At 48.0% G+C, this 25,944-nt stretch overlaps 5 protein-coding genes across 6 annotated transcripts; 4 read left to right on the forward strand and 1 right to left on the reverse strand.

The window, feature by feature from the left end:
- Positions 1-1,268: 1,268 nt before the first annotated feature.
- On the forward strand, positions 1,269-5,267 carry LOC132910912 (ankyrin-3-like). Its single transcript, XM_060967106.1, has 5 exons — positions 1,269-1,516; positions 2,317-2,660; positions 3,259-3,499; positions 3,567-3,810; positions 3,973-5,267. Exons 1-5 carry the CDS (start codon positions 1,490-1,492, stop codon positions 4,524-4,526), a joined length of 1,410 nt encoding a protein of 469 aa, XP_060823089.1. The 5' UTR covers positions 1,269-1,489; the 3' UTR covers positions 4,527-5,267.
- A 1,615-nt stretch (positions 5,268-6,882) lies between these two features.
- LOC132910907 (NADH-ubiquinone oxidoreductase 49 kDa subunit) lies at positions 6,883-8,936 on the forward strand. The gene is made up of 4 exons (XM_060967077.1): positions 6,883-7,214; positions 7,351-7,799; positions 7,918-8,389; positions 8,484-8,936. The coding sequence occupies exons 1-4, from the start codon at positions 7,099-7,101 to the stop codon at positions 8,887-8,889; spliced, it is 1,443 nt and encodes a 480-aa protein (XP_060823060.1). The 5' UTR covers positions 6,883-7,098; the 3' UTR covers positions 8,890-8,936.
- A 1,441-nt stretch (positions 8,937-10,377) lies between these two features.
- On the forward strand, positions 10,378-19,632 carry LOC132910884 (scavenger receptor class B member 1). 2 transcript variants are annotated; one of them, XM_060967030.1, is made up of 6 exons: positions 10,378-11,460; positions 15,264-15,601; positions 16,309-16,806; positions 16,901-17,099; positions 17,473-17,681; positions 18,150-19,632. In XM_060967030.1, the coding sequence occupies exons 1-6, from the start codon at positions 11,403-11,405 to the stop codon at positions 18,405-18,407; spliced, it is 1,560 nt and encodes a 519-aa protein (XP_060823013.1). In that variant the 5' UTR covers positions 10,378-11,402; the 3' UTR covers positions 18,408-19,632. The 2 variants fall into 2 exon arrangements, with proteins under 2 accessions (XP_060823013.1, XP_060823021.1); XM_060967038.1 differs by lacking the exon at positions 10,378-11,460 and adding an exon at positions 14,058-14,240.
- Positions 19,561-22,556, reverse strand: LOC132910899 (scavenger receptor class B member 1-like). The gene is made up of 4 exons (XM_060967047.1): positions 21,379-22,556; positions 21,007-21,272; positions 20,621-20,873; positions 19,561-20,528 (listed from the first exon to the last, which is right to left on the reverse strand). Exons 1-4 carry the CDS (start codon positions 22,045-22,047, stop codon positions 20,196-20,198), a joined length of 1,521 nt encoding a protein of 506 aa, XP_060823030.1. The 5' UTR covers positions 22,048-22,556; the 3' UTR covers positions 19,561-20,195.
- A 1,777-nt stretch (positions 22,557-24,333) lies between these two features.
- LOC132911010 (CCR4-NOT transcription complex subunit 9) lies at positions 24,334-25,795 on the forward strand. The gene is made up of 3 exons (XM_060967299.1): positions 24,334-24,819; positions 24,894-25,288; positions 25,349-25,795. Exons 1-3 carry the CDS (start codon positions 24,484-24,486, stop codon positions 25,548-25,550), a joined length of 933 nt encoding a protein of 310 aa, XP_060823282.1. The 5' UTR covers positions 24,334-24,483; the 3' UTR covers positions 25,551-25,795.
- Positions 25,796-25,944: the final 149 nt, after the last annotated feature.

A 25,944-nucleotide genomic window follows, 5' to 3' on the forward strand; every position in this document is an offset into this window, starting at 1 on the left:
ATGGTGTGTATGACGAGGCAGAGAGACGGTAAAAGGGCAACGGCATCGTTCGCACGATTACCGAACTGATTTCGAGAGAGGAAACTTCCGATAAATCGGTCCTCCAGCATAACGATCGATATCGTGGCTCGTATAAATATCTATTATTCATTAATAAGAACATTAAAATCGCAGCAACGATAACGAATTTGAAGTTTCCTCGAATCGCAACACATAGGCACTTCTGTACAGAATTTTTCGTAGGTTGCGAAGATTTCCATTGAAAACTCTGCACTTGTCGGCTTCGTGAAATTAAAGTATTGTTGTTTGATTTACGCATAAGCTGTACGTTAAGGACAAAAAAAAATTGCTTATAATTTAGGGTCGTGTAACGTGTGTTAGCGAAGCATGCTTCTAAGTAGAAAGATAGGACAACGCTATAACAATAATTATTATAATTAAAATGAATTAAGAATATAAGGCATTTAATAAGTGCAAAGTATTTCTTAATAAAAGTACTTCCAAAAATGAGATTGCGTTCAGTTATTTCGTTAAATCGTAAATTGTGTTTCACTTATTTTCGTTGCCACGGTCCCATGTACGATATTAACGATAAATCGCGTTGTTTCGTCGTTAAAATCCGATAGTTAGATAGTTAATATCTATGCTAGTAGAGGAATATCAATATCGATCTTTCCGAAAATTCTACGGGGATGTTATTGCGTTTCGTCGAGTTGCGATAATTAGAGCGTATTTGGCAGACGAGGCAAATGCGAAACACTCAAGTACTTTGGTTGTTTTTCACGAACCGTAGTCTTCTCTTGTAAAAACGGTCTTTCGCGAATTTTCCCTTTTCGGCTTGCCTAAACAAACGATTCTATACGCACCGTGTAAATGAAAAAGGTATTGATATATCGTGATTCTTCGTATATTTGCGAATTCCCAAGTTCGCGAGGGATTTTGCTAGGAGAGAGAGAGGCCCGCAAATACGCCGATGAATCTCGCACGATTGGAACTCGTGTGCTGTCGATTCGATTTAGCATCGAGTCACAGTCGAGAAGAGATGCTCAGTGAACGGACCGAGACGGTTAGAGCGATAATGACTGGACAGTTTATCTCGATGTACGGACACGAATGCCGATTCGCCAAAGACGCGTGCATCGATTTTGATTTCGATGGGCGAAAACTCGAGAGGATGCGAAGCAAGCTGCGAAGAAAAAGAATAGAGGAAGGAAGGGAGAGAGAGAGAAAAGTCGATGATGATACATTGGGAAAATTTGAAAGAAATGGGATTGTAAAACGGAGGATCGAAGAAAGAGGCAAGAACAAGAGTACTCGACTTCGAATCGAGTTCTTCGAAACGAAAATTGCGTAGTTGTCGCGAACAGATGATTTGGTGCGCACACTCCCGCGCGTTCCCTTTGTGTTATTTTCGGGCGGAATCACCGTTCGAAGCTTTAAATAGGACCGACTTTCCGACAAAGAAGACAGTTTACAACATCGATTCTACATGCTGGAGCATCGCAGAGTATTCACCGTGAGTAAATAACCATGAACGAGATTTGCGAAAGAAACGTCAAACGCGATATTTTCTGCAATCACGCGTAATTTAGAAAGACTGTCGCACGAACGTTTTTCTCTTTCACCTCGAATCGTCGCGTGGCGTCGCGTCGCATCATCGTGTCATGCTGTGTCTCGCAAGTAGTTGCGTTGCATCGCATCTTCGCGTAGTGTCATTTAACGGGCCATCGCATTCTATCTTGCCTAAAAATCGACGAATCAACAATTCCATTCTACGTACGTTTCGAGGCGTGTGAGCCAAGGCGAAAGAAAAGAATAAACGAGCGGCAAAAAGATGCGCGTTCGAGAGACAAAGTAATAAGATCGTGTGCGAGGACACAAAATGGTGTAAGAAAGAAGAGTAAATGGTAGTAGAGTGGTTCCCGAAGAAAAATAGGCTAAGAGATGTTTCTCGATCGGCTCGATCGACGCGCTTCCGATATCATCGCCAAAATTGTATCACCACTTTGGCACGGTCTCGACGCGGCGACGTTCGAAACAGACGAGATCTCGATCGTTCCGTCGGAGAGCAAATCGTATCTGTTGCGGTTGGTTCAGTGATTCATGCGCGCGAGAATCAAGCGACGCTGCGCGTCGACTCGAGGTTCAACGAGCAATAAACGCGGCGACCTTAGAATCGGGAATTGGAGAAGTACCAGATGAAAGCGATGTGACCATAAAATGGTTCTTTTGCGGCTAAAAAATTATAGCGATAAGGAGAATCTGCAACTGTACAGTTAATCCTTGTTTTTTTTTCGATTCGTATACGCACAACAGATGCCTTCGGAATGCATCGCCAATCCATTGCAGCGAGAGCTAGCCGATGCTATAATTCGATTGCAATCGCTCGACGAGATTCGAATCCTGCTGGCCTGCGGAGCAAAGGCGAACGAGCCTGTAACGCAGGGTTTGAGACCGTTGCATTACGCCGTGTGGCAAAGGTACACGGAAGCGGCTCAGTTGTTGCTGGTACGTGGCGCGGACATCGATGCGACCGACGAATGTGGCTATTCGGCGTTGCATCTTGCTGCTGAACATGGTTATTTGGATTTAGTAAAAGTATTGCTCGAGCATGGTGCCAAAGTCGATCATAGACCGGAAACTGGAGAACTTTTTCCAAGGTACGATGATCCCTTTCTGTCTTCTCCTTTTTTCTTCCATCTCCTTACTATCCACTCTTTTCTCTCTCTCTCTCTCTCTCTCTCTCTCTCTCTCTCTCACGCACGCTCTCTCTTCCTCTCTTCGCCCTTTGTGGAGTCTTTCTTCTCTCTGCTAATTACTCTAATCTGTTTATCAATGTTTATCCGTCCTACGTTAGTCACGATCTTAATCTTGATCGACAAATACCAACCGTAATTATACAGATAGCATAGCTGACGTCGATGCGTGATCTTTTGATGAGAAATTAATTGTCTTAACGACCTTGGAGCAGGAGCCAAAGATTAGCCGCTTTCCATACTATGAATTCCTATCGCTAGATTTAATTACATCTCTCTGTATACGCGCATAAAATTGTCGTCATTTATTTTTGTCGATGTTAAGAAACGATGGATGGTAGAGGGAGACTAAGAGATGGAGCGGGAGGGAGGGAAAGCGGGAAACGATCGAGAAAGGAGAAGCATGGCTAAAAAAAGGGAAGAAAACGGACTGGATAATATTAAAATTAGGGGATAGAGAGAATAGAACAGATAACTGTAAGATCTACGATGATCTGCGCAGGACAACTTTGTGCGACGAACCGCTGCGGCTCGCTTTGAGAAATCGTCACGTAGAGGTGGCCAGAGTTCTGCTGGAAGCTGGCGCGAATCCGAATAAGAGATACTTTTTCGGATCGGAAATTAATCTGGTCTCTCCGTTGGATCTGCAATGTATGGAGTTGTTGTTAGCGTTCGGGGCTCAACCGAATACGCGGGATCGCGCTGGACTCACACCGTTGATGAAAGCGGCGAGACTGCCACAGGTAAATGATCGAGATGGCGAAAACCGAGAGCTATATTTATTGGATGAGAACGTGGTGTTCGTGTCAGGGTATAGCTTCGGTGCTGCTTCTGCTGAGCTATGGAGCTGACGTTAATTCGATGGCCGATTCGCGACACGACTACCGGACTGTTCTGCATTACGCGATCCTCGGCGGCGATCCGACGGTGATCGATCTGCTGCTAAAGCAAGGCGCTCGTCTCGATCTCGGACCCGAGTATCAGAAACCCACGGCTCTCGACCTGGCCATTTTGAAAGGAGATCCCTCGATAGTACAAATGCTGTTGAAATCGGGTAAGTTCACGCGTTCGTGCCTGTCTCCACTCACTATCTAAAATTCCTCGAATTTCTCGCTTAATCGCTCGATAACTCCATCCTATGGCACAAGTAGAATATATCTAATGTTGTTTTAAACGATCTCTAGATAACGTTGCGACTAAACGATTTCGAATTTAGGTGCTGACGTAAACGCTACCTCGCCGATCATCGGATCGCCTCTACACGTTGCCTGCGCGGACAACATTCCGAATAGACTGGAAATCCTATCGATGTTGCTGGAACGAGGAGCGGACCCGAACTTGGTGATACGCAGCGACGAAGGTCCTGCGTTGAGACCGGTTCTCGCAGAATACGTCGCTTCGAACGAGAATCCTTCGGTCGAGGTGGTAGCCCTTTTACTCAAATACGGGGCAAGAGTTGTCATCAAGACTCAGTTCCGCGACCCTCACGGCATATTGAACTCTCTTCAGAACACGGCGGATAAGCCACGATTGCTGAAGGCGTTGTTGGAAGCGGCAGAAAGTTTCGATCCTTGCATGATAAGAAGATCGAGTAGTTTGACAGATGCACAAAAAGCACTTGTGATGGAAGCAGCACGGACTCCATTGCCCTTGACTCATCAAGCCAGGCTAATAGTTCGCAAACTTTGCGGTACTAAATTGCCGAAAATTGTTCGTACGCTACAATTACCTCAGTCGCTGCATCGCTATCTCCTTTACGATTTTCACTGATCGTCGTCGGATCCAATCGACGTTTCGTTGCGGCTTTCTGTTCGCAACACGATCGTATCGTATCGCACATGGCGCAAGCGTGCTATTGTTTCTTCTCCTTCTTCGTTGCGCTCGGTCACCATCGCTGCCTCTCTCGTCGACTCTTTCGTCGCTGCGTTGTTCTCGCTATTCTTGTCTAGTCGTTGATACGATTCGTTTGAAATTATCGGTTCGCATGTCATGCCTAGCATGTTTAAGGAATATATGCATTTCGTTCGAACGTATTTCTGACCGTGCTTCACGAATATAGCGATCGATGTCAACCGGCGCATCTTTTCATTCTGAGCCTGAGCGTTCCTCGATGTGCTATCCATTTGACCGGAATTACGAAAAAAGATACAGAGTCGAATTCTATTCCCATGAGGGTATATATTTTCATTTCGGATAGATCTTTCATTTGCGTCATGATTGAAAATCGTGTTCGTGATTTTTACGTACACGCCGCTATTCCCTTTCCTATCACCGACTTGTCCATTAAACTTTTGTATATTTATCTAGCACGCGCCCTAATATTTGTAAATTTGTATATCCGCGTAAATAAAATAAGGGCCTGAATAGCGCGGATGTGTGTGTACGTTTGTCGTATACGTAGCCGTTCTTATACATATACTTACACGTGTCATTGTATATACATGTTTTGCACACTTGTGGTGCTGCATAAGATTTACGAGGTGAAATAAAATAAACGATATCTCCGTGTTATATTGTATATCATGATTAAAGAAACCGTCTCGTTTCACGAACGCTGAACATGTGATTCTTTGTACAAAGTGTTTCGAATAATTCGAAAAATATGTAAAACGGAACGGAACGAAACGATCGAAATTGAATGGAATGGGGGACGGACGGCAGACGAAAAATGGTTGGAGAGAGGAAAACAAGGTATCGCGTGTAAATCTGGAAAAGAAAACATATATAGATATAGAAAAAGCGTAATGTGCGTGTGTACAACAGGCACAAATATACGTAGCTGGGTTGCCCACGAAATGCAACGCGTGGAATGTTGGCCAGTGATAGTGTGACGTCGATTCATTCTCAACTACCTCATCTTACCCTTTCTTATTCCATCCTCGAAATAGCAACCCCGATACGGTGACCCGCGTCAAAGCATTGGCAATCGGTTGCATCAGCGTAGAAATTGCGAGTAAGAACATGCGCAATTGATCGCTTATACGAATCTCGAGATGTATAACAATTCTCTTTTCCTTCTTTAATCTTTTTCTAGTACAACGAACATAACGATAAATTTATTTCTTTTTCTGATGTATGTACTTATCGTGTATACATGTACTTACACAAGTACGCACGTTTCTTTCCTAAACGCAGCTCATCGACAGATTGCAATTGCAATAATTTTTCCCCCCATTAAATATCTTGAATTAAAAGAAAAATAAAAAAAGAACGATATGTATAATACGTATATACAAATAAATATGTATATGTACATAATACATATATTGGTTAGGAAATGTCGTAAGACGTGAAAAGATAGACGGGATGAAATGATACATACGAGTGTACACGAGTTTAGCTAATTTTCCTCCATATCGATCAAATGAATTACTCGAGTTTATTCGCGGTTTGAACAAATAATCATACCGATAATCAGAATCAAATTGAAAAGAAGGCGTAGGAATGTCGCTGTTTCGACGAATCGCGTGACTCTTGCATCCAAACTCGTAATTCTAATTCTGCGATTTCTCGATGTTTCTTCGTACCTGATATTCTCATTACGTTTCCTCGGCAAAATATTTCCATATTGTTGTAGCGGTAGATGTTCTGTCTCAACTTTGTATAGTTTTCAGCTTCTGCTTGCTTACTCGATATCGATATGATCAACTAAATATTTAAAAAATATGAACATATGTATGTACATACGATATATGTATAATATTTTCAGATAAAATGGAACAGATGATCGCTGTTTAAACGATAAAACGTTTATGCGTAATTCTTTCTCTTTTTTCCTACGTGTATTCTGAATTCGTAGGAATACGGTGACTAAGCTCTTCCGTACGAATATTACGACGATAGACGATATTTCTAGCAGACTATTTAATATACCGAACAGACACGTTTAGTTACATAATATAAATACACAGATCGTTCAATACATTGTTACAATTATCATCATCGTACAAACAAGAATGGGGACGATGCATTTATGTACATATGCATAAACAGGTAGGTATAAGGTAAACGAAGAAATTGTGGTAAGATGTGCTGCGGCAATAGCGGTATTTACGCTGTCGTACGAAGACATGATTTTATCGAATCGAGATATAGCCGATTATCGATTCACAGCCGATCGAGAGTAGGGTTGCTTCGAGTCAAGTCGATTTAAAGCGCTACGAAATGAAAACGCTATAGAGGATGCTGACAGGGAGGTGGTGGCAAACAATAGGTAATCATATTAATAGGAAGAATAATATTATATGTAAGGGAAAACGTAAGAGAGAAGGTGAGGAGGAACAAGGAATAGAGAAGTGTATAATTTGAACGATACACTGAAGCAATACCACTTGAAGCGACAATGGCTGTCAAGGCGTTTGGATCTTTTCTACGTTTTAATAGGTTATCGAGTGGAATATGGAACCAGAAAGGAAATATTCTTGCCAAGAAGCTGGAAGCGTTGGTTAATGTTGAAAGGTAAGCTTAGCGTAAATAGCTTCCAATTTTCACCAAAGTCGTTTATATGTTTGGTTATGTAACGATATTATAACCTATAAGAAACAGTTATGTATTCTAACGCAAAGTTATGAACCAAGTATTGAAAATATTGCAGCCAACGACGAGGCGTGCATCAGTGGTTTCCAGGGCAAGAGGAGTACGAAAGTTTCTTAAGAGAACAAAGTAGCAAAGTGTATGTACCTGAAGGCTTGTTGCCTGGAAAAAGACCAATTTGGAACGAGATGCCCCAGAGCTCATCGAACGTGCCATCAACGGACTATCGAAACGTTGTAATCAATTTTGGTCCTCAGCATCCAGCAGCACACGGAGTATTACGGTTAATCCTTGAAATGGATTCCGAGTATATACTACGTGCAGATCCTCATATAGGTCTTTTACACCGGGGTACAGAGAAATTGATCGAATATAAAACATACATGCAAGCTTTACCTTATTTCGATCGTTTAGACTATGTTTCAATGATGTGCAACGAACAGTGCTTCTCCATGGCTATCGAGAAATTATTGAATATCGAAGTACCCTTACGAGCAAAATATATCAGAAGTAAGTGACTGACATTTGTGAAATATAGTATTGACGAGGGGTGAGAGAAGGAGAGAGAAAGAGGCATATAGAGAGGTAAATAAAAGTTGGTTTGGTTAAAGTCGTTTGTGTGCTTTAGCTCTGTTCGCAGAGATCACAAGAATCCTGAATCACCTTATGAATATTGGAACACACGCTCTTGATATAGGAGCTATGACACCGTTTTTCTGGCTGTTCGAAGAACGAGAAAAACTGATGGAATTTTACGAACGCGTAAGTGGCGCTCGTATGCACGCGGCTTACATTCGTCCTGGTGGTGTTGCTTTGGATATGCCGTTGGGTTTAATGGATGACATATACGAATGGGCCATGAAGTTCGGAGAACGATTAGACGAAGTGGAGGATATGTTATCGGAAAACAGAATATGGGTCGGACGTACGAAGGACATTGGAACGGTAACGATGCAGCAGGCGTTGGATTGGGGCTTCAGTGGTGTGATGCTAAGAGGTTCCGGAATAAAGTGGGATATAAGGAAAAAAGCACCGTACGATGCGTACGATTTAGTCGAATTTGACGTTCCAATTGGTGTAAACGGAGATTGTCTCGATCGGTAATAAAAGGATGAAAATGGAAAAAAAGATAAAGATCACCTATCGTATCTCGCGATAAATCGTTAATCGAACCTTTCCGCCGTATTTTTTTAGATATCTGTGCCGCATGGAGGAGATGCGTCAATCATTACGAATCATTTATCAGTGCTTGAATCAAATGCCGGAAGGTGAAGTGAAAGTCGACGATGCAAAGATCGTACCTCCTAGAAGGGAAGAAATGAAAACTAGCATGGAAGCGTTGATACATCATTTTAAGTTGTTCACTCAAGGATTCCAAGTGCCTCCTGGAGCTACGTATACTGCGATCGAAGCGCCAAAGGGAGAATTTGGCGTTTACCTTGTGAGCGATGGTAGTAGCAGACCTTACAGATGCAAAATCAAAGCACCGGGATTTGCCCATTTGGCAGCTATGCGTCACATGGGTCCTGGATGCTTCCTTGCCGATATTGTGGCAATTATCGGTACCTTGGATGTGGTATTCGGTGAAATCGATAGATAAAACTGTTCATTTTGTTTCTTCGTTAAATATATCTCTTCGGTAGAAAATTTCGTAGGTACCATTACGTTATTGTTCACTCTCGTCTGTGTACGTGGTACATGGATGAGAGGAAAATAAGAAAAATAAAATGTATTCATTATCGTTTAGGTCAAAATGTCTGATGATATGTTGATCCCTTATCCTTACCTATAATGTAACTCATGTTGCAGATGTTTGATTTTAGTCGAAAAGAATCAAAGAATAAGAACGGAAATGACGAAAGACGGGAAGGAAGGGGGAGGTGGGTTGGTTGGTTGGAAAAAGCAGGAAGGAGGAAAATCTACTCGTGGTATGCGCACGTGGATGAAATAATAATGCCGCGTTACCTGTAGCGCGAACAATGTCATGCGTCATTTACGTAATATATTTGAACAAACACGATTGTACGAATAATCTAACATTATCACGATGGTTTCCGGGTCGTCCGAGATGTCCGGAAATGTCTTTCCATTTCCACGAAATTACAGGGATTAGTTTCCAACCGAAGGGTCAAGGTGTTCGTTCTCCGTGATCCCGGCATGTATCGGACAAAGGCAGGACGTTCGTTACACAATTATTCGATGGCAATTATGTACTCGTTCGCACCAACGAACGCTCCGTTTCGTCTGTTCCCTTGCACGCGCCTTATTCATCCTTCCTCCCTGTTACCAGCTTGCAATCGCCTAGATTATAGAGCAAAATTTTACACGTTTTTTTCCATTGAATTATACAATCAAGTATATTAATTCCGCGAATTATCATTTTCAGCGGTGTCATTTTCGCATTAAAAGCGATAAATGCGTTCATGAACGTTCCCGCGATCTTTCCGCTACATCCGTTTGTATGATTATTCTACTATGCTAAACGTTTTGACGCGCGAGTTGATGCAAACACGACAACTCGATGGAAAAGTAACAGACGTAAGGAACAAAAAGTCAGGAAAGAGCGATGTAGAGAATGCAAATTGCAAGGAAACAAGGTAATGGAAGATCGTAGAGAAGGTAAAGAGAGGCGATAAGGACGAGTGGTCGGCATTGCGTACGATGGGGTGTGACGACGGTACGTCAAAGTAGATCTAGTAGGTAGAAGTGGAAAAGTAAGTGGTATAGGTGGGTAGAAGAACAGCGGCGAAAAGTGAACTAGCAAAACGAGAGAGAAAAGGGATGACACGATGTAGGAGGTAGAACGCGAAAACGAGATGAGGCGAGACAAGAGAAGGAGAGGAATTAGCTGGTAAGAAATCGTAGGAGGGGTGAGGGTATGTAGGCATAATGTAAAAGTGGAAACAGCGACAGAGAGAGAGAGAGAGAGAGAGAGAGAGCGGACAGGCAAAGGTGATGGCGGCAGCGCGACGCCAGGAAGAGTACAACGGAACGAAGAAACGAAGGAAAGAGCGGATGAATGGAGACGAAACGAAGAAGGAAGAGCGGAGAAGTGGAAAAGGAGTGGGGCAATGATAAATCGTTCACCTGAACCGCATGCTCGCCGTTCAGGATCCAGTGGAACGGTAAGAGAGTAGTAACGCTCTTTGGGTTGTCCGTCGAGCAGTGTATCGGCTGACCTCGCAGCGAACGTTTCGCCCAGCGACGTAACACAGATTTCCGCTCGATTTCCCTCGAGATCCTGCGTAGTTTTAGTTTCGTTCGCGATCACCGCACGAGCGTAAGTCGGTCGCGATTATTTGAAAGATCGAAGCTCAATCGTGCCCGCGTTCGGTCGTTTTGATTTCGAGCGCGCGCGCGCGCGCACGAACGCACGCACGCGCTCCCCCGCGTTCAACATACGTATATCAGGAGCGGATAAAAGCAGTTCCGTCGTGGTACAAAAGAAGAAATCATCGTCGTTTTACCGTTGGTCGTGCGGTGGTCCTGCGTATCGGTGTAAAAAGGCGGTTTAACTGGTTGACTAGAGAGAGAGAGAGGTGAATCGTACTTTGGCCGCGTTATAACGCGTATTTGGCGTAGATCGTCTACCGTACAACGGAGCGGTATCGTTGGTTCGTTGGCGACGTGACGTACCGCCAGTGGCACACTTGTCGCTTGGAAAGGAGAATAGACTTTCTCCTTCTCGTCGTTCTTCGTACCACCGCCGCCTTTCCTCTCGTTCTTGTATAGGAAGCATCGCGGTCAAAGGCTTGGACGTCGACGACGACAACCGTAACCATAACGACGACGAAGACGACAACGGGAGCGACAGTGACGACGGCGAGGACGAGGGCGAGGACGAGTACGAGGAGCGAAGCTAGAAGGAAGATCCGAACTAGAAGCGCAGAACGAAGAAGCGAAAAGGAACGTGGCGGCGCGTCTGATGAAGAAAAGAAGAGAACTTGTATTAAAATCGAATAAGAAAGGCGTGCAGTGAGCGTTTGATCGTTAGAGAGACGGTAATCGAGGGATAGCATTGAGCCGAAAGGAAGAAAGGAAGAAAGGAAAAAAGAAGGAAGAGAGTAGGAAGAACAGATCGAGAGAGAAAGAGAGAAGGATCGGTCGATCAAGATGAGAGTACATCGTGGGATTTGCGCGAAACTCCAAGGAGGATTCCTTAGGCGATGGTGTAAGTAATCGTGAGGATGTAACGTTTTAAAGCAAGCTAAAGTTGAAAATAGAGGAGAAACGGTTTGTCCGTTGTGATGTAGTCGGCTAGATCGCGCATCGTTGTTTCATAGGCCCCGAGGGGCCAAAATTAACGAGACAGTTAAAGACGTTGTTACCGGCGCTACACAGGCATCGCGCTCGCTGCGTTTTTAATTCAATTTAACGAACGTGTCATCTCGTACGCTTAGCTCGCGATGATTCACCGTGCGTTGCGCCGTATTCGTCGTGTTCGTACCTCGAATCGGATCGGGTCGAGCTGAATCGGATCGGATCGTGTCAGGTTGCGATTTTCAACGAAATTTCGAAGGAAAATCGATCGCGACGATGAAAATCCGCCGAGCGTGAGCGCGAATCGAAGTCTCGCTTACTTTCACTCGAAGACCGGGAGTTTCGAACGCGAATGCCGTGTGCAACGGTTCGCTCTCGTTCGAATACATATTATGCATATCGACCGAGCGACGAACATCTATGATTTGCTAGAAAAAGATCGAAAGTTGGCGGAAATCGGCGTAAAGAATGAGAAAAGTTGAGCGACGAAGAAGAAATTGACGTATAAACTGGTGCGATCGACTCGCGTTCCATAGAGCTTACGGGTATTGTTTTCATCTCGGAAAATGAATAATATCGAGGGAGTGGGGTTGGGGCGAACAAGTCGAGGGGAAGATGCAGAGGGAACTCGTTATGTCCGCGCGTACGATTCCGGGAACTCGTTTGGTTTGTCTCTGACGTCCATCGTCTAGTTATGCAATTTTCTGGCTCGATATCCATTTACCGTGCCTTCAACGGAATTCTCCGACGTCTCGGCGACCCGTCAACGATGACAGAAAACCGGCGCAAAAGACGGAACGATAATTCAGGTTGAATCGGTCCGATCGTAGTTGGTTTCGTCCGTTGAGCGTGAAACCTTCCGAGTAAGAGCAGGAAGCGTACGAGCTTATATAATCGCGAGTAATTGCCGGTTTGTACGCGTAGGTAGGTATATAGGTTCGGCATTTCAAAATCGAAGAGGGTTACGTGCATTCCGAGGAGGATGATACTCGCGCGACGCTCGACTCGTTGTTTCGAGTGAACAAATTCGCGATCACTCGGCTGCGTCGTTTCCATAGCTTGTCACTGTCGAGCTTGTTTCGTTGATCTCCGATGAATCGATTTGCTCGCGATCGAACGTAACGCGACACGATACCTTGATACTGGAACGAGCGACAGAGAATCGAATGGTATGGAAAGGAACGGAACGGAATGCAACGAAGGGGAAGACAGAGGAAAGGGAGAATCGCGCGGTAGCTACGAGCTCTCTCTCGTTGCAAGTCGTACGTGTCGCGATTACACCGACTAGTCGATAGAGCGAACGCGTTACATTCCTTTCGAGTTAATATCGTCGGCTCTGGCGGCAAGGGAGAGAGCGAGGCGTTGGACGCGAACGCGGTTAATCGATGTCGGATAACGCGGTTGGTCGTTGGTCGATGGTCGTTGGTCGATGGTCGTTGGTCGATGGTCGACGAGAACGTTCGCTCGACAGAGGAGACCATAAGGTCGCGAAAGACGATTGGAAAATTTGGAGGTCGCGACGCAGCGATATTTCGTGTTAGCGATCGGTTGAAAGGAGAGCGGTGCAAGGAATCCGCGCTCGATCGAGAAAAGAAGTTGCTCGTTGGGGACTGGTGTCGGCAACTTACTCGGTCCGTTTACTCGCGCCGAAGGTGAACCGCTCTCGCGGAACGCGACCTACGAAATTCCATTCTCGCCTCGATTTTGCCAGTTGCGTAAACGAACGGTCGAGCGTGCGCGTGCACTGCGGTGCACGCACACCCGTTGACCGGCGCTTCGCGTGATCGCGCTTTCACCTAGGTGTAATTTCTTCGGTGCTGCGCGCAATTCGCGCGCGACCTCCACCTCCCCCTTCTCCGACGAAAGAGTAATCGAATACAAATAAAAGCGATACCGATGATCCTAACTCGTACGATTAGACTTAGCGTGAAAGAATCGTGCAAGAAACTGTACGTTTTACGAGATTTTACCAAGCTTTACGACGCGACGGCCAAACGTGGCTTTCTCTCTTTTGTAGTCCATTCGATCGGAACGTCATTTTTCCTCGTCGGTGGTGTCTGTCCACCAGCGAATCGATAGTTGCGCAAGAAGATTCGTAACGCGGGAACCTGAAACGTAGGCTCGTTTTTTCCGCCGACTCGATGGTCCCGTCGATGTCATCGATGATATTTGCCAATTTGGTATTTCGGCTGATCGGGCGGTTCTGCGTTGCATCGTACGGTCGAGCACGGCCACCGAGCAAACAACGTACAAAACGCGACGTCGTACGTGTACCACGAAGGCGATCGAACGTTGCGCGCGCTTAGACGGACGGATGTTGGTGGCCGCGACCTTCGTCGCTGGGTCGCTACGAGCGACGTTTAACAACGAGACGATGCGCATCACGTATGTATAAGCGAGCGATTTCGCTTCGGACCGATCTTACTACGGTCTATCGATCTCGACCGCCAGTTAGTTATCCCAGATAAAACCGGTGGCTCGATGGTTGTCCGTCGCGATCGTAGCTGAACTCGAAGGCTGAGCACCGCAAGGTCGTCGATGTGGAAAACGCGCACGACCCACGATCGGTCGTGTTCGAGAGAAGCGTTTGCCGTACGAGACGGTGCAAACTTGGTGGACGATTCGTTGCGACCTCCGAGCGCGCGTCGGCTTTTGAAATCGCCGGAGCTTCGCGTCGAAAAGTAGAACACGGTAAGCAAAGTCGTTACGTCGAGCGTCGTAACGTGTCGTGGCGATCTTTCGAAAGTTCGATCGCGAGGTCACGATGCTACACGCGACGACTCCAAGGATTTTGTAAGGTCGGACGCGTGACGTCCGCGACTCGGTAAGCCGTGCCTCGCATGTCCGATGCGTGCTTCTTCTCGGCAGTGCGTTTCTTTTCGTTCCGTTTTACAAGCCTGACTTCGCCGTTTCTTTGCTCGCGGATGGACGAATCGATCGAGTTTCGATCGGTCGGTCGAGCTGGTCGAGGTTAGCCACGCGATCCAAACTTTGTGCTTCGTTTATGGAAATTGAAAAGGTAGGACCGTTCGTTTCGAAGGTCACCGCTCGTAAGTGTCTTTCGCGTTACGTGATTAGAAAATCAAGCGACGTGACGTTGGCTCGGTGCGTTAACGCGCACCATCCACCGATCGATCGATTTAAACGTTGCGCTATCGACTCGTTTCGTAATCGTTTCGAAAATCGTTTCGAAAATCGTTTCGAAAATCGTTTCGAAAATCGTTTCGAGTTCTCCAACGAAACGAACGAACCCGACTAGTTTCAGCGCGATGAAAAGTTTACCGAGAAATCTACGGTGATACTCGTTTCTCGATTCCTGTTTGGATTCGTTTGAATAAATTATCGTCCGAATCGAGGATATAGCGGAATGGCGAGCGGTAAGTTGACGCGACATCGTGACGCTGTAGCCGTCGGTATCGGTATCGTCGGCTCTTCGACTTTTGGTCGCAACTCCGATTCCCAATGGTTTGTATCCGATGAACGTGAACACGAATACGGAAATTGACCGAGAAACGGTAAAATAGCCGTGTAGCGAGATGGAAACGCGACGATTCCGACGAGAAGCGGGGCATGGTGTGAGGGACAGGGACAGGGGGAGGGGGAGGGGAGCCTGGGGACGACCGAGATTGCGAGGCGACTCGCGACCCGACCAACTTTCTTTCCTTTTCCTCGAGCATACGCAACGCGCGACTAACGCGTCTACTTTGATCGCAGGGGCAGCGGTGGCTGTCGGGGCATTGATGATCATCGTTGCCGCGATTTTGGCCGCGGTCTTTCCAAAATTGGTCGACGTTTTGCTGAACAGAGAGATCGCCCTTCGAGATGGTGGCCGCACGTTCAACTGGTGGAGGGAACCTCCGGTGTCACCTCGATTGAGCGTCTACATTTACAATGTGACGAACGCCGATGAATTTTTAAACGATGGCGAGAAACCAGCATTGGTGGAACTCGGGCCGTACGTGTACACGCAACACTGGGAAAAGGTCGACGTAAAATTCAACGATAACGATACGCTGTCGTACAAAATGAAGAAGGAGTTTGTTTTCGTACCGGTGAGCCTGCCGATCTTTATCCATACCTAATCGCGTTCCCTCTCGCGACGATAAAAGTAACAGCAAAAAGATTTCAGCAGTCTGAGACTGAGAAGCAGAGAGAGAGAGAGAGAGAGAGAGAAAAGGGGGGGAGAGAGAGAGGAGATACATTAGGTTTGAATTGTGGCTGGGGTGTAAGAGGAGAGCATAGCAGAGAGCGGGCGAGGTAGTTTCTCGTTTCGTAGGAGACGGCTACAGAGAGTAAGTTTGTTCGCGCGGTGTGACGTAACGCTCTATGTGTTGGTAACGATCAACGCGAGTTGAGTAAGATCGTAATAGCGGAGCAACGCGCTTCCGCGAATTAAAAGCAAAGGTGTACGGCAACGACGAGGTGCGTTCGGTCGACGTGGCACGATTCTCTCCGAGAGGTGTGCGTCGCACGCGTTACACCTTCTTTCCCAGGATTGTTACTTTTGCGGGCAGCGATAACAATATGGGTCGCTAGCGAGTGCGAACGATCGAACGCGCAATATGTTTGTCGACGGTGTACACGCTGTGGCGTACACGCGGTAGAAGGGGAATCGTAACGCTATCCCTTCGGGAGAACCGTGAAAACGTGGTTTCGTTCGTTTTCAATGGAAGAGGGAAGGCGATCGATATTGGCGATCGATCGCGTCGACGAATAACGACCGCGTGGAAAACGAATCTTATCGGAGGAAAATTTGCAGGAACTGTCGGTCGGCTCGGAAGAGGATTTGGTCGTGGTGCCGAACATACCGATGCTTTCGGCCACCACCCAGTCCAGGAATGCAGCGCGTTTCTTGAGGCTGGCGATAGCCTCGATCATGGACATACTGAACATAAAGCCGTTCGTCGAGGTTTCGATCGGTCAACTGCTCTGGGGCTACGAGGACCCGTTGCTCAAGTTGGCCAAGGACGTGGTTTCGAAGGATCAAAAGTTGCCGTACGATCAGTTCGGTTTGTTGTACGGGAAGAACGGGACAACGCCCGACTGGTATACCATCTACACCGGCCAAGGAGACATCGGTAAATACGGAATTCTGGACAAATGGAACGGAAAGAGCAGCCTGGGCCATTGGACCACGGCGGAGTGCGACAGCGTCGCTGGCAGCGACGGAAGCATCTTTCCGCCACGCATCACCAAACAGACGGTGCTGAAAGTGTTCGACAAGGATCTTTGCAGGGCATTGCCCCTGGTGTTTAAGGTAACGCGTGGTCGCAACAGTAAAAGTAGGGGCATCCCCTCTTCCAGCATCGAATCGCTCGTTCGCACGTGGTCGTTTGACCGATTCGTTTCAGGAGGAGGTGACCATCGCTGGCGGAGTACCCGGGTATAGGTTCGTGCCCGCGAACGGCGCGTTCGCTTCTCCGAACAGATTGGAAACACAGCGATGTTTCTGCCCAGCGGGACCACCTTGCGCTCCCGAGGGAACCTTCAACGTCTCGCTCTGCCAGTACGATTCGCCGGTGTTGCTCAGTTTTCCGCATTTTTACCTTGGTAAGATGGCCGATCTACGATACTCGGCGTTAACATACGTATATCCGTGCTCGTTACGTCCGCGTCCGTTATCTCCGTTGTATCTACTGCCTCCGCTCCGGCTCGTCGTACCTCTCTCGCTCTGGCAAACACGAATTCACAGACGAATTCGGTGGGCGCGGGGCCGGCGGAACGCGCGTGAGAACTTTTCTCGCTTGGGGAAATCGTCGGCGGTACGTACGTTGAATACGGTTTTGAATACGGTTGATGAAATCGAGCAGGTTTCGCGAGCTGCGGCCGAAGAACCACGGCTGAGAACTCGCGGTCCGTGCACGATCGGCCTTTTTTCCCCAAAACTAACTTTCACAAATGTCGTTCGAACGACGATTTTCAGCGGATCCGTCGCTTCGAGAATCGGTAAGCGGAATATCGCCGCCGGTCGAGGAGAAGCATCAATTCTACATCGACGTTCAACCGATGATGGGCACATCTTTGAGAGCGAAAGCAAGAATTCAGATAAATCTGGCGGTGAAGCAGGTGCGGGACATTAAACACGTCGCCTCGTTCCCGGATATCGTTTTCCCGATCATGTGGTTCGAAGACGTGAGTATATCGATCGCATACCGCGTTCGATCGTTTCGTTGTTTGTATCGGTCGGGACGAATCGATCGCGTGAAAAGGAGCTACGATGGGGAAGCGATTAGCGACGACGACGGTGACGGTGACGGTGACGGTGACAATGGCTGAAGCGATAATGCCGAAACTCATTACGCGGCCAAGTATTCGTGACGATAATATGGAAGAAGTATGCGCGGTCGCGTCGTTCGACGCCTCTACGCGTGATTCATTTCGATGGAATGACCGTTCGTGTCGATAATTCAGTATGTACGCACGGTTGCGGTTGTCGCCTCTAACCATGCTCATCGTCGTTGCTTTGTCGTAGCTATAGCGTCCTTTTATCGACGGTTTATTGCCGCTACGTTATCACGCTTTCGGTCGAAACGACGGCCTCCCGGCCATAATCGATCGCGCCGCGCTAACGATGTTATTCTGCATTCTTTCGTTACGCAGGGTATCGACGAACTTCCGGCAGAGATGCGAAACCTGATGAAGATGGCCATGGACGTGCCACCGATAGCTCGAGCAGCGGTATCCGGAGCTCTGGCAGCGATAGGAGCGATCGTTTTGATAGGAGCGCTCCTGTGCCTGGCGCGCGCCGCCAAACGACAAGAGAAGCTGCACCTCACCAATCCGTTGCCGTCGAACGCGACCGCGGGCAAAACCGGTCAGCTGAACCCGGCTTTCCAGAATTCATCCAGTTCCAAGTAGATCGTCCGGTTGCTCGGTCGACCGTTTCTACGTCCTGCGATCTCGATCGTGTACGCGTTATGTTTTCACCCTGGCAATTTTCCAAGGGATACGCAACGATCGAGAGAGCGAGAGACGTATAGAGAGATATATAAATGAGAAACAGAGAGAGAGAGAGAAACAATTAGGATCGCTGCGTAAGAATCGTTTCGGTCTCGAATCGCTGTCGTTGTCGTTACCGTTGTCGTTTTCGTTGTCGTTGTCGTTGTCGTTGTCGTTGTCGTCGTTCGTATTCCCTCTCGGAGAAAAGAGGAGAGGACAATCACGTTGTTTCGCGTAACGATAACGTTTACCTTTTACGAGGACTTTCGCCGGATGGTATAACGACGGCCGGCCGTTTCTCGCTTTACGTCGTTCACGCGTATATTCCGCTCGAGCGATACACCTCGGTTTCCACCGAATCGTTCGCGTCTTTGTAGATTCGTGCGAATTAAAGCGAACGAGGTAGGAAAGCGAAGGCGGAAGGGACGGAAGTACGCGTCGAAGATTCAACGTGTTGCGTGTCGTGGTCGTGTACGTGTACGTGTGTGCGCGCATGCATACGCGCGTACAGTAAAAGAGGAGAGCAATTACGAGAGCGTGCGAAGAGGAGAAAGGAATTAGGAACAGAGGTGGGGTGGAAAAGTAATAGGAAGAAAGTACGGACGAATTTCTATCATGGAACGAGCTCCATCGTCCGGACGAATCATCGTCATCGATGGTCGATTTATCGAAGACCGTTTGCGTCAGCGATCGATAAAGATTCTCGTCTCTCGTTACCGTACAAGAGAAAATCCTTCCGTCCAACGTACACTCGATCGAGCGTGCGAGATCAGACGCGAGCCAAGTCGTCGTCCTCGGACTTTGACTAACCTGGTGGCCGTCGAGATCTAATTGTTATTCATTTACCTTCGTTTATTTGTATTTCGTTGTAAACACGTTATTCGAGATAGACTACGGTTAGATTTCTAGATGAATTTAGTTTTTTACGATGCAGTAAAGGGGGTGGAGAGGAGGTGCGGGAGAGGTAGTGAAAGAGAGAGGGAAAGGGGAAGAAGAGGGAGAAATTGGAGGAGGAAGAGGGGGAGGAGGAGGAGGAGGAGGTGGAGGAAGACAGAAAAATAAAGTAGCCAAATAGTTTTGAAATCGGATCGATTGGAGACGATTTCGAACGACGTCGTGGAAATTTACAATAAAACCGCGTGCGGACAAGTATTTGTTTACCGGTTGATTTGTCGGATAAAAGTCGGTCGATACGGTCGCGAAAGCTATCGCAGATGTTGCGATAGATGGTTAAAGGTTCGCACGAACGTTCGCGATTGTAGGAGACGGAAAAGACGACGAAAACGTTTATCTGGTTTCTTCCAAGTTGTCGTTGGATGCGACCTAGGTTATCGGTGCGCCGAAACGCGCACAGGCATCGAAGCGAAACGCGCGTGGTACTCGCGGCTGCAACCGGCCTTTGTTTGTTTTTTCGAAGCGATTTTCCTTGGATAATCGACGAACGCGCTGACAAGCACACGCACGTGAATTCGCGTGTATAGTTGTTACGATACGATCGCGGGGAGAGTATGGGAGTAGACGGAGGATAATGATTGGACTGTAGCGACGATCGCGCGATCCGAGCGCGCAAGAGCGACCTCTTTGCACGATCGCGCGATCGATCTTTATTTGAACTGACGCGAATTAGTCGGGGCCCAAGGTTGGAGCCGAGACAAGGGATCGGTGGTATATATTAGCCGAACACGGACAAGGTAAGTAGCTAAACTGTCAAAGCCGATCGAGTTCGGTTCGATCGACGACCGGTTTCGCGTCGTTCGATTCGTCTTCTCTCTTCAAAGCGACGAGAAAAGCACCGAACGAGATGACGACGCCGACCAGGCTGCACCATTGAAATCCGGCCTCGATGGCGTTCACCAGGTAGTGGCCGCGATAAAAAATCTGGCGAATCGATTCCGGCAGATCGTCCATTCTGGTGTCGACCCAGATCAACGGCAGGATCGAGCCGTCTTCGAGATTTCCCGAGAACGGCATGCCAACCGCTTTTCGTACTTCTAGATTCAGCTGAAATCTCATTCTGGTAGCCACTGTAACGCCCAAACGCTGAAACGAATAAGCTCGCGTAAGCCGGGAAACGAGTTTCCACGTAAACGATTGGTAAGGACGCGCGTAGCGTCGCAGATCGAAATACCTACCGAATGCAGATCCACGTAGCTATCGTGATGTTCCTCTCGGGGTTTCAGTCCTTCGATCTTCCTGAACAAGGACTCGTCGCCCGAGTAAAAATGTGGAAAGGAGACGATCAACGGTGATCCGAAATTGCACGCGGAAACGTTCAACGTTCCAGCTGGAGGGCATATTCTGTTGATCGAATCGTACGATTCCTTCGGGCAGAAACACGAGTCTTTGTCGCGGTTCGACGTGAAAACGTCGTTGGGTAATTTGTACCTATGGTAATTCGATCGATGAAACGTTTAGAGCGACCACACTTTTGCTTTCGGATCGGTAAGTAAGGGTTTTTCATTCGACTAGGAAGGAACGGAAGAATGGAACGGCACGTAGACGAGGGGTAAGAACTCACCTTAAAGTGGGAATACCGTTGGAGAAGCTGCGACCCTCGTAACGAAACGGCAATTGCCTGCAAAACTCTTTCGCGTAGATGTAAAGCGTGGCGTTCGGCTGTTCGATCCAGTCCGGTGGAAACATGCTGCCGTCGGTACCGTAGATTCGGTCGCATTTCTCGTCATCCCACACTCGATGACTTTCGCGTCCATTGATTCGCTGGATCAGTCCGAGATTGTCGATCCCCGTGTGCATCGTGATGCGATCCCCGTTCAAGCCGCTTCTCTGCAACACGTCACGGATACACACGCATTCGAACAGCGTATCGAACTGCGTATCGAACTGCGTATCGAACTGCGGCTGTGCCGCATAAACGTAAATATATACGTACGAATGCCAGAATTCCAAATTTATCGTAGGGTAGGACCTTTCGCGACGGTAGAAACCGTTTGCCCATTTCGAACAGTTCGTCCTCGTAGCCCCAAAAGAATTCGCCGACCGGCAATTCGAGAAACGGTTTCGCGCGTAACTTCAATCCAGCCAGAAGCATCGTGAAGCCGATTTGCAGCAGGTAGTTGAGATCTCGGGAATACGCGAGCGTCGACATGAGCAACACGTTCGGTACGATCACCTTCTGACTTTCCGATTTCCCGGCGATCCATTGAAAGCTCCTCTGCTCCTGATACGTGACCGTTCGATTCTCGTCGAGGCGGACGTTCGCACGGCTGAAATTTTCTTGATAGACGAACGGGCCAACCTCTTGCACCTTCAGCTTGCTCGCGTTACCGCTTTCGAACTCGTGCACGTTCGTATAATTGAAAACGTAAACGTTGACACGAAGGCCGACCGGCGGCCGTTGCCACATGAGAAACGTCGGCGTACCGTTGCGTAGCTCGAGATTCGAGAGAATCGCATCGCGAAACACGTTCGTGCACCAAAACAGAACGAACGTCGCGAGGCTGATCAACGCGGCGAATCCGTATACCAATCTGGCTCGCCGTTTTTGCGATCCTCCGTTCAAGTTTTTTCGAATCGCCCACGCTATACTCTTCTCTCCCATGGTGTCACGTTCGCCGCGTTCTTTCGATCGTTTCTACTCGATTCGAAGTTGGCGCGCTCGCGCTTTCAAATCGACCCAGCGTCCCGCTCTCGATTCCGTCTCTAGCCTTTGCTGTCCTCCGATCTCAAAATCGCGCACCCTTTCTCTAGCCGAACGACGAACGCCAGCAGCCAGCACCACCGACCTTTCTTTCCGATGCGAGACGCCGCGTTCCGTTGATTTTCGACGCGTTTTCCACGCTTTACTGAGCTTTACTTCCACGTTTCCGCGGAACGTTCACGACGACGTACAAAAATCTCCCCACCTTTCTTCGATTCATCGATAACCTCCTCGTAGCGGCGATGACCCCCGTTCGCCACCAAACTTGGGATATTCTTTGAATCCGTGCACAGACCATCGAAAAACATCCTCTCTGCCTTGCCCCGCGTTTTACATACCCAAACCTATCGCGCCTATCGCGCGTTTCCTTCTTTCCTTCCTTTCCCTTCTCTCCCTTCTCTCCCTTCTTTCCCTTCTTTCCCTTCTTTCCATTCGATTATTTTCTTTCTTTTATCTCTCCCTCCCGACCCTTCCTCTCTTCCTCTCTTCCTTTTTCCCGAGCGCGACAGCGTCCGCGTATTCGCGCGCGCTTATTTTTCCGCATCCCCCGTTTCCCCAACCCTGCGCTGCCTGCGTAACAACGGTGGTTGTGCCGAATTAGGATCAGATCCAGCGTGCTTCGTCCGCCGAATCGACTCGCGTCCACTCAGCTACCGTTTATCGCTCGTAGACGAAAAAAGGCTCGGATGACGATCGACGATAACAGCCAACTACCGTCGCGAGTTGCGACGCGACCCGCCGGCCCACGTTTCTCGTCTGACGCCTGTAGCCTGATCGCCGCCGTTCCAACGGCAACCGCACAGATCTAAAAATTCGTTCAAGGGAACGAGATATCAGGCTGTCGGGTCGCGTTCCATCCGATCGATCGAAACGCGCCGCCAACTCTCTCCGCTTCCACGCAAATCGATTTCAAATACGTCAATACGTTGAAGCAATGCGACGCAAACGATTCGAATTTATCACGAGTGTTTGGCATGTTGTGACTGGCAGATGCCCTTTTCACCCGCTTCTGCCGCGATGTCTCGTGTAATATTGTCTTTAGCATTCGCCTTTTAAGCGCGAACGTAACGATACTCGTACGTACGGTAGCTGCGACCCGCGCTCCAAACCACGATTTTTATCCTCCGATCCTCTTCGTGCGAACACGATTACGTAAGAAACTGGCGAACGCGTTACTCGACTCGGTAAAACGACGACGAGTTTACAGAAACGGCGATCGTCTTACAAACGTCTCTCGCTCGTCGCGCTTCCATTTCACAGTTGCAACAAAGTATCGGTCGACTGCAATCGCGTTATACCATCCCTTACCACGCGTTCCTCTCTATCTATGCTCGTACGACACGCTATTCGCGAAATCGTTTATCGTTCCTCTTCCTTCCTGCGATACGTTCGAACGATATGAAACACGCGCCGAGAACACGTACCGATACCAACGGTACGTATTCGTCGCGAACGTACGTAATAAATAAGGATCGAAAGTTTGCGCGATCTCGAATATCGAAAGAGAGGGGAAGATAAAAATCGCTTGGAATTGGAGAAACGGACGTAGAAACTGAAAAAAAAAGAAAACGCTCGATAATCGAATCGTCGTGGTGCAGATTTCCGCACGACAGCGATATTCGAAAAAGCCCAAGCTGGATTGATCATTTTCGCTTTTGTCTACGTTCGGCTGTTGGAATTTTTTTGCTTGTTCTTTTGGAATCTTTCGCCAAGTACGATCGTTGTCGTCGCGCGAACAAATTTTGCGCGCCATCTAATCAGCACGGAACGATTTCCCGTCGCTCGGCGCACGACGCGCTTCCCTATGCAAACGCGTATCTAACACGCAAGCACGGTGTACTTGTTCGTATTAACCGTCGATACGCGCGTATACGGATAGATGGAGCGAAAGCTTTCTGTAGTTCTCGATAGATGGCGGTAAACGCCCGTCGTTAACTCGAAGTGTATGTATGCAGTAAGAAGGTATCGTTTTTCGGTGTCAAAGAAGACGAATGTCTCGAGAAGAAAATATTTGCTCGTTTTCCAGAAGACGTACTTGTTTGCCGTCCGTGTGTCGCGTAATCGATTCTCGTAAGAGCGCACGCGTGGCGCGATAAATTTCGCCTCTCGGTAATTTCTGGCCGATTGTATCGCGCGAGTTTGTCTCACCTAACCTCAAAGTTTGCCGTGTCTTTGCGACGAAACCGGTCGATCGGCGGCATATCGTACGTGTTTCGTTAGGAACGCGACGGTGCGTTCGTAGCCGGACGAGGAAGACGTAAATAAGGAAGAAGGAAGGAATCGATCGATCACAGGGATAACGGTCGTGCCGTGAAAGATTTGGCCCGCGAAAGACCAATGACGAAAATGAGTTCGCAGCAAAGTCCAGCCGCGTTGCAGTCGACGGTGGATCGCGAGAAAGTTTACATCTGGATAATCGAATTGTCGAATTCGGAGACGAGAGAGAACGCGTTGCTTGAACTTAGCAAGAAACGGGAGGTCGTGCCCGATTTGGCTCCGATGCTTTGGCATTCGTTCGGAACGATCGCGTCGCTGCTTCAAGAGATAATAAACATATATCCCGCTATCAATCCAGCCACTCTAACCGCGTATCAGAGCAATCGAGTGTGCAACGCGTTGGCTCTGCTGCAGTGCGTTGCCAGTCACCCGGAAACCAGATCCTCGTTTCTGCAGGTGAGTTTACGGGCGTGCTAATATATACTTGCGCACGCTCCACTCTTGGACCATTTCCATTCTTTCTTTTTCAGGCTCACGTGCCGCTCTTCCTATATCCGTTTCTGCACACGGTCAGCAAGACCCGTCCGTTCGAGTATCTACGATTGACCAGTTTGGGAGTGATAGGAGCTTTGGTAAAGACCGACGAGCAAGAGGTGATTACGTTCTTGCTCACTACGGAAATTATCCCGCTTTGCTTACGCATCATGGAAAGCGGCTCGGAATTAAGCAAGACGGTGGCTACGTTCATTCTGCAGAAGATTTTGCTCGACGATAGCGGTCTTTCCTACATCTGCCAAACGTACGATCGATTCAGTCACGTTGCCATGATTTTAGGAAAGATGGTCTTATCCTTGGCCAAAGATCCTTCCGCCAGGTTGTTGAAGCACGTGGTCAGATGTTACCTCAGACTGTCGGACAATCCAAGGTAAGGAGACGAACGAAGCGACGAACCAACGACGAAAACTATCTGTTTATCGTTCGATAGGGCATTGCTGGCGCTCAGACAGTGTTTACCCGATCAGCTGAGGGACAGCACGTTCGCCACCTGTCTGCAAGAGGACGCGTCTACGAAACACTGGTTGAATCAGCTTCTAAAGAATTTAGAGACCGGCCCTCAACCCGTGCCTCCGACGCAACCGGGTCAACAGGATCCTAGAACCATCGGCTTGTCGCCCCTTGCTTCTTAAACCGTGGTCGCCTTCCAGAGTCGAGACGAAACACGGATACGCCATCGTCGGTTACGCGACCGCAGTCTGTCGGATGGCATAGTGTCGGGCGAGCGATAGATCCGAATACGAAATGGATTGTCGTCCCATGTCGTCCCGTGGGACACGATGCGAGATTACCACCGCGACGAGTGGCGGGAAATTCGATGCAACGGTGAAATCTAAACACAGACGGAGAAACGACGAAACGTTGCCATTGATGGAAGAAGAGGGATCGTGGCCTTCGAGATACGAAATCGATAGTCTCCGATCGAAACGATAGGAGAATCCGTGGCCGTATTCTTCTTCCGCATATTCTTTTCCTTCTCTACTTTCCCCTTTCGCTTTCCCCTTGCGTACCTTTTAACCCTATCTC

This window comes from Bombus pascuorum, chromosome 1, assembly GCF_905332965.1.
Source record: "Bombus pascuorum chromosome 1, iyBomPasc1.1, whole genome shotgun sequence".
Classification (NCBI taxonomy): Eukaryota; Metazoa; Arthropoda; class Insecta; order Hymenoptera; family Apidae; genus Bombus; species Bombus pascuorum.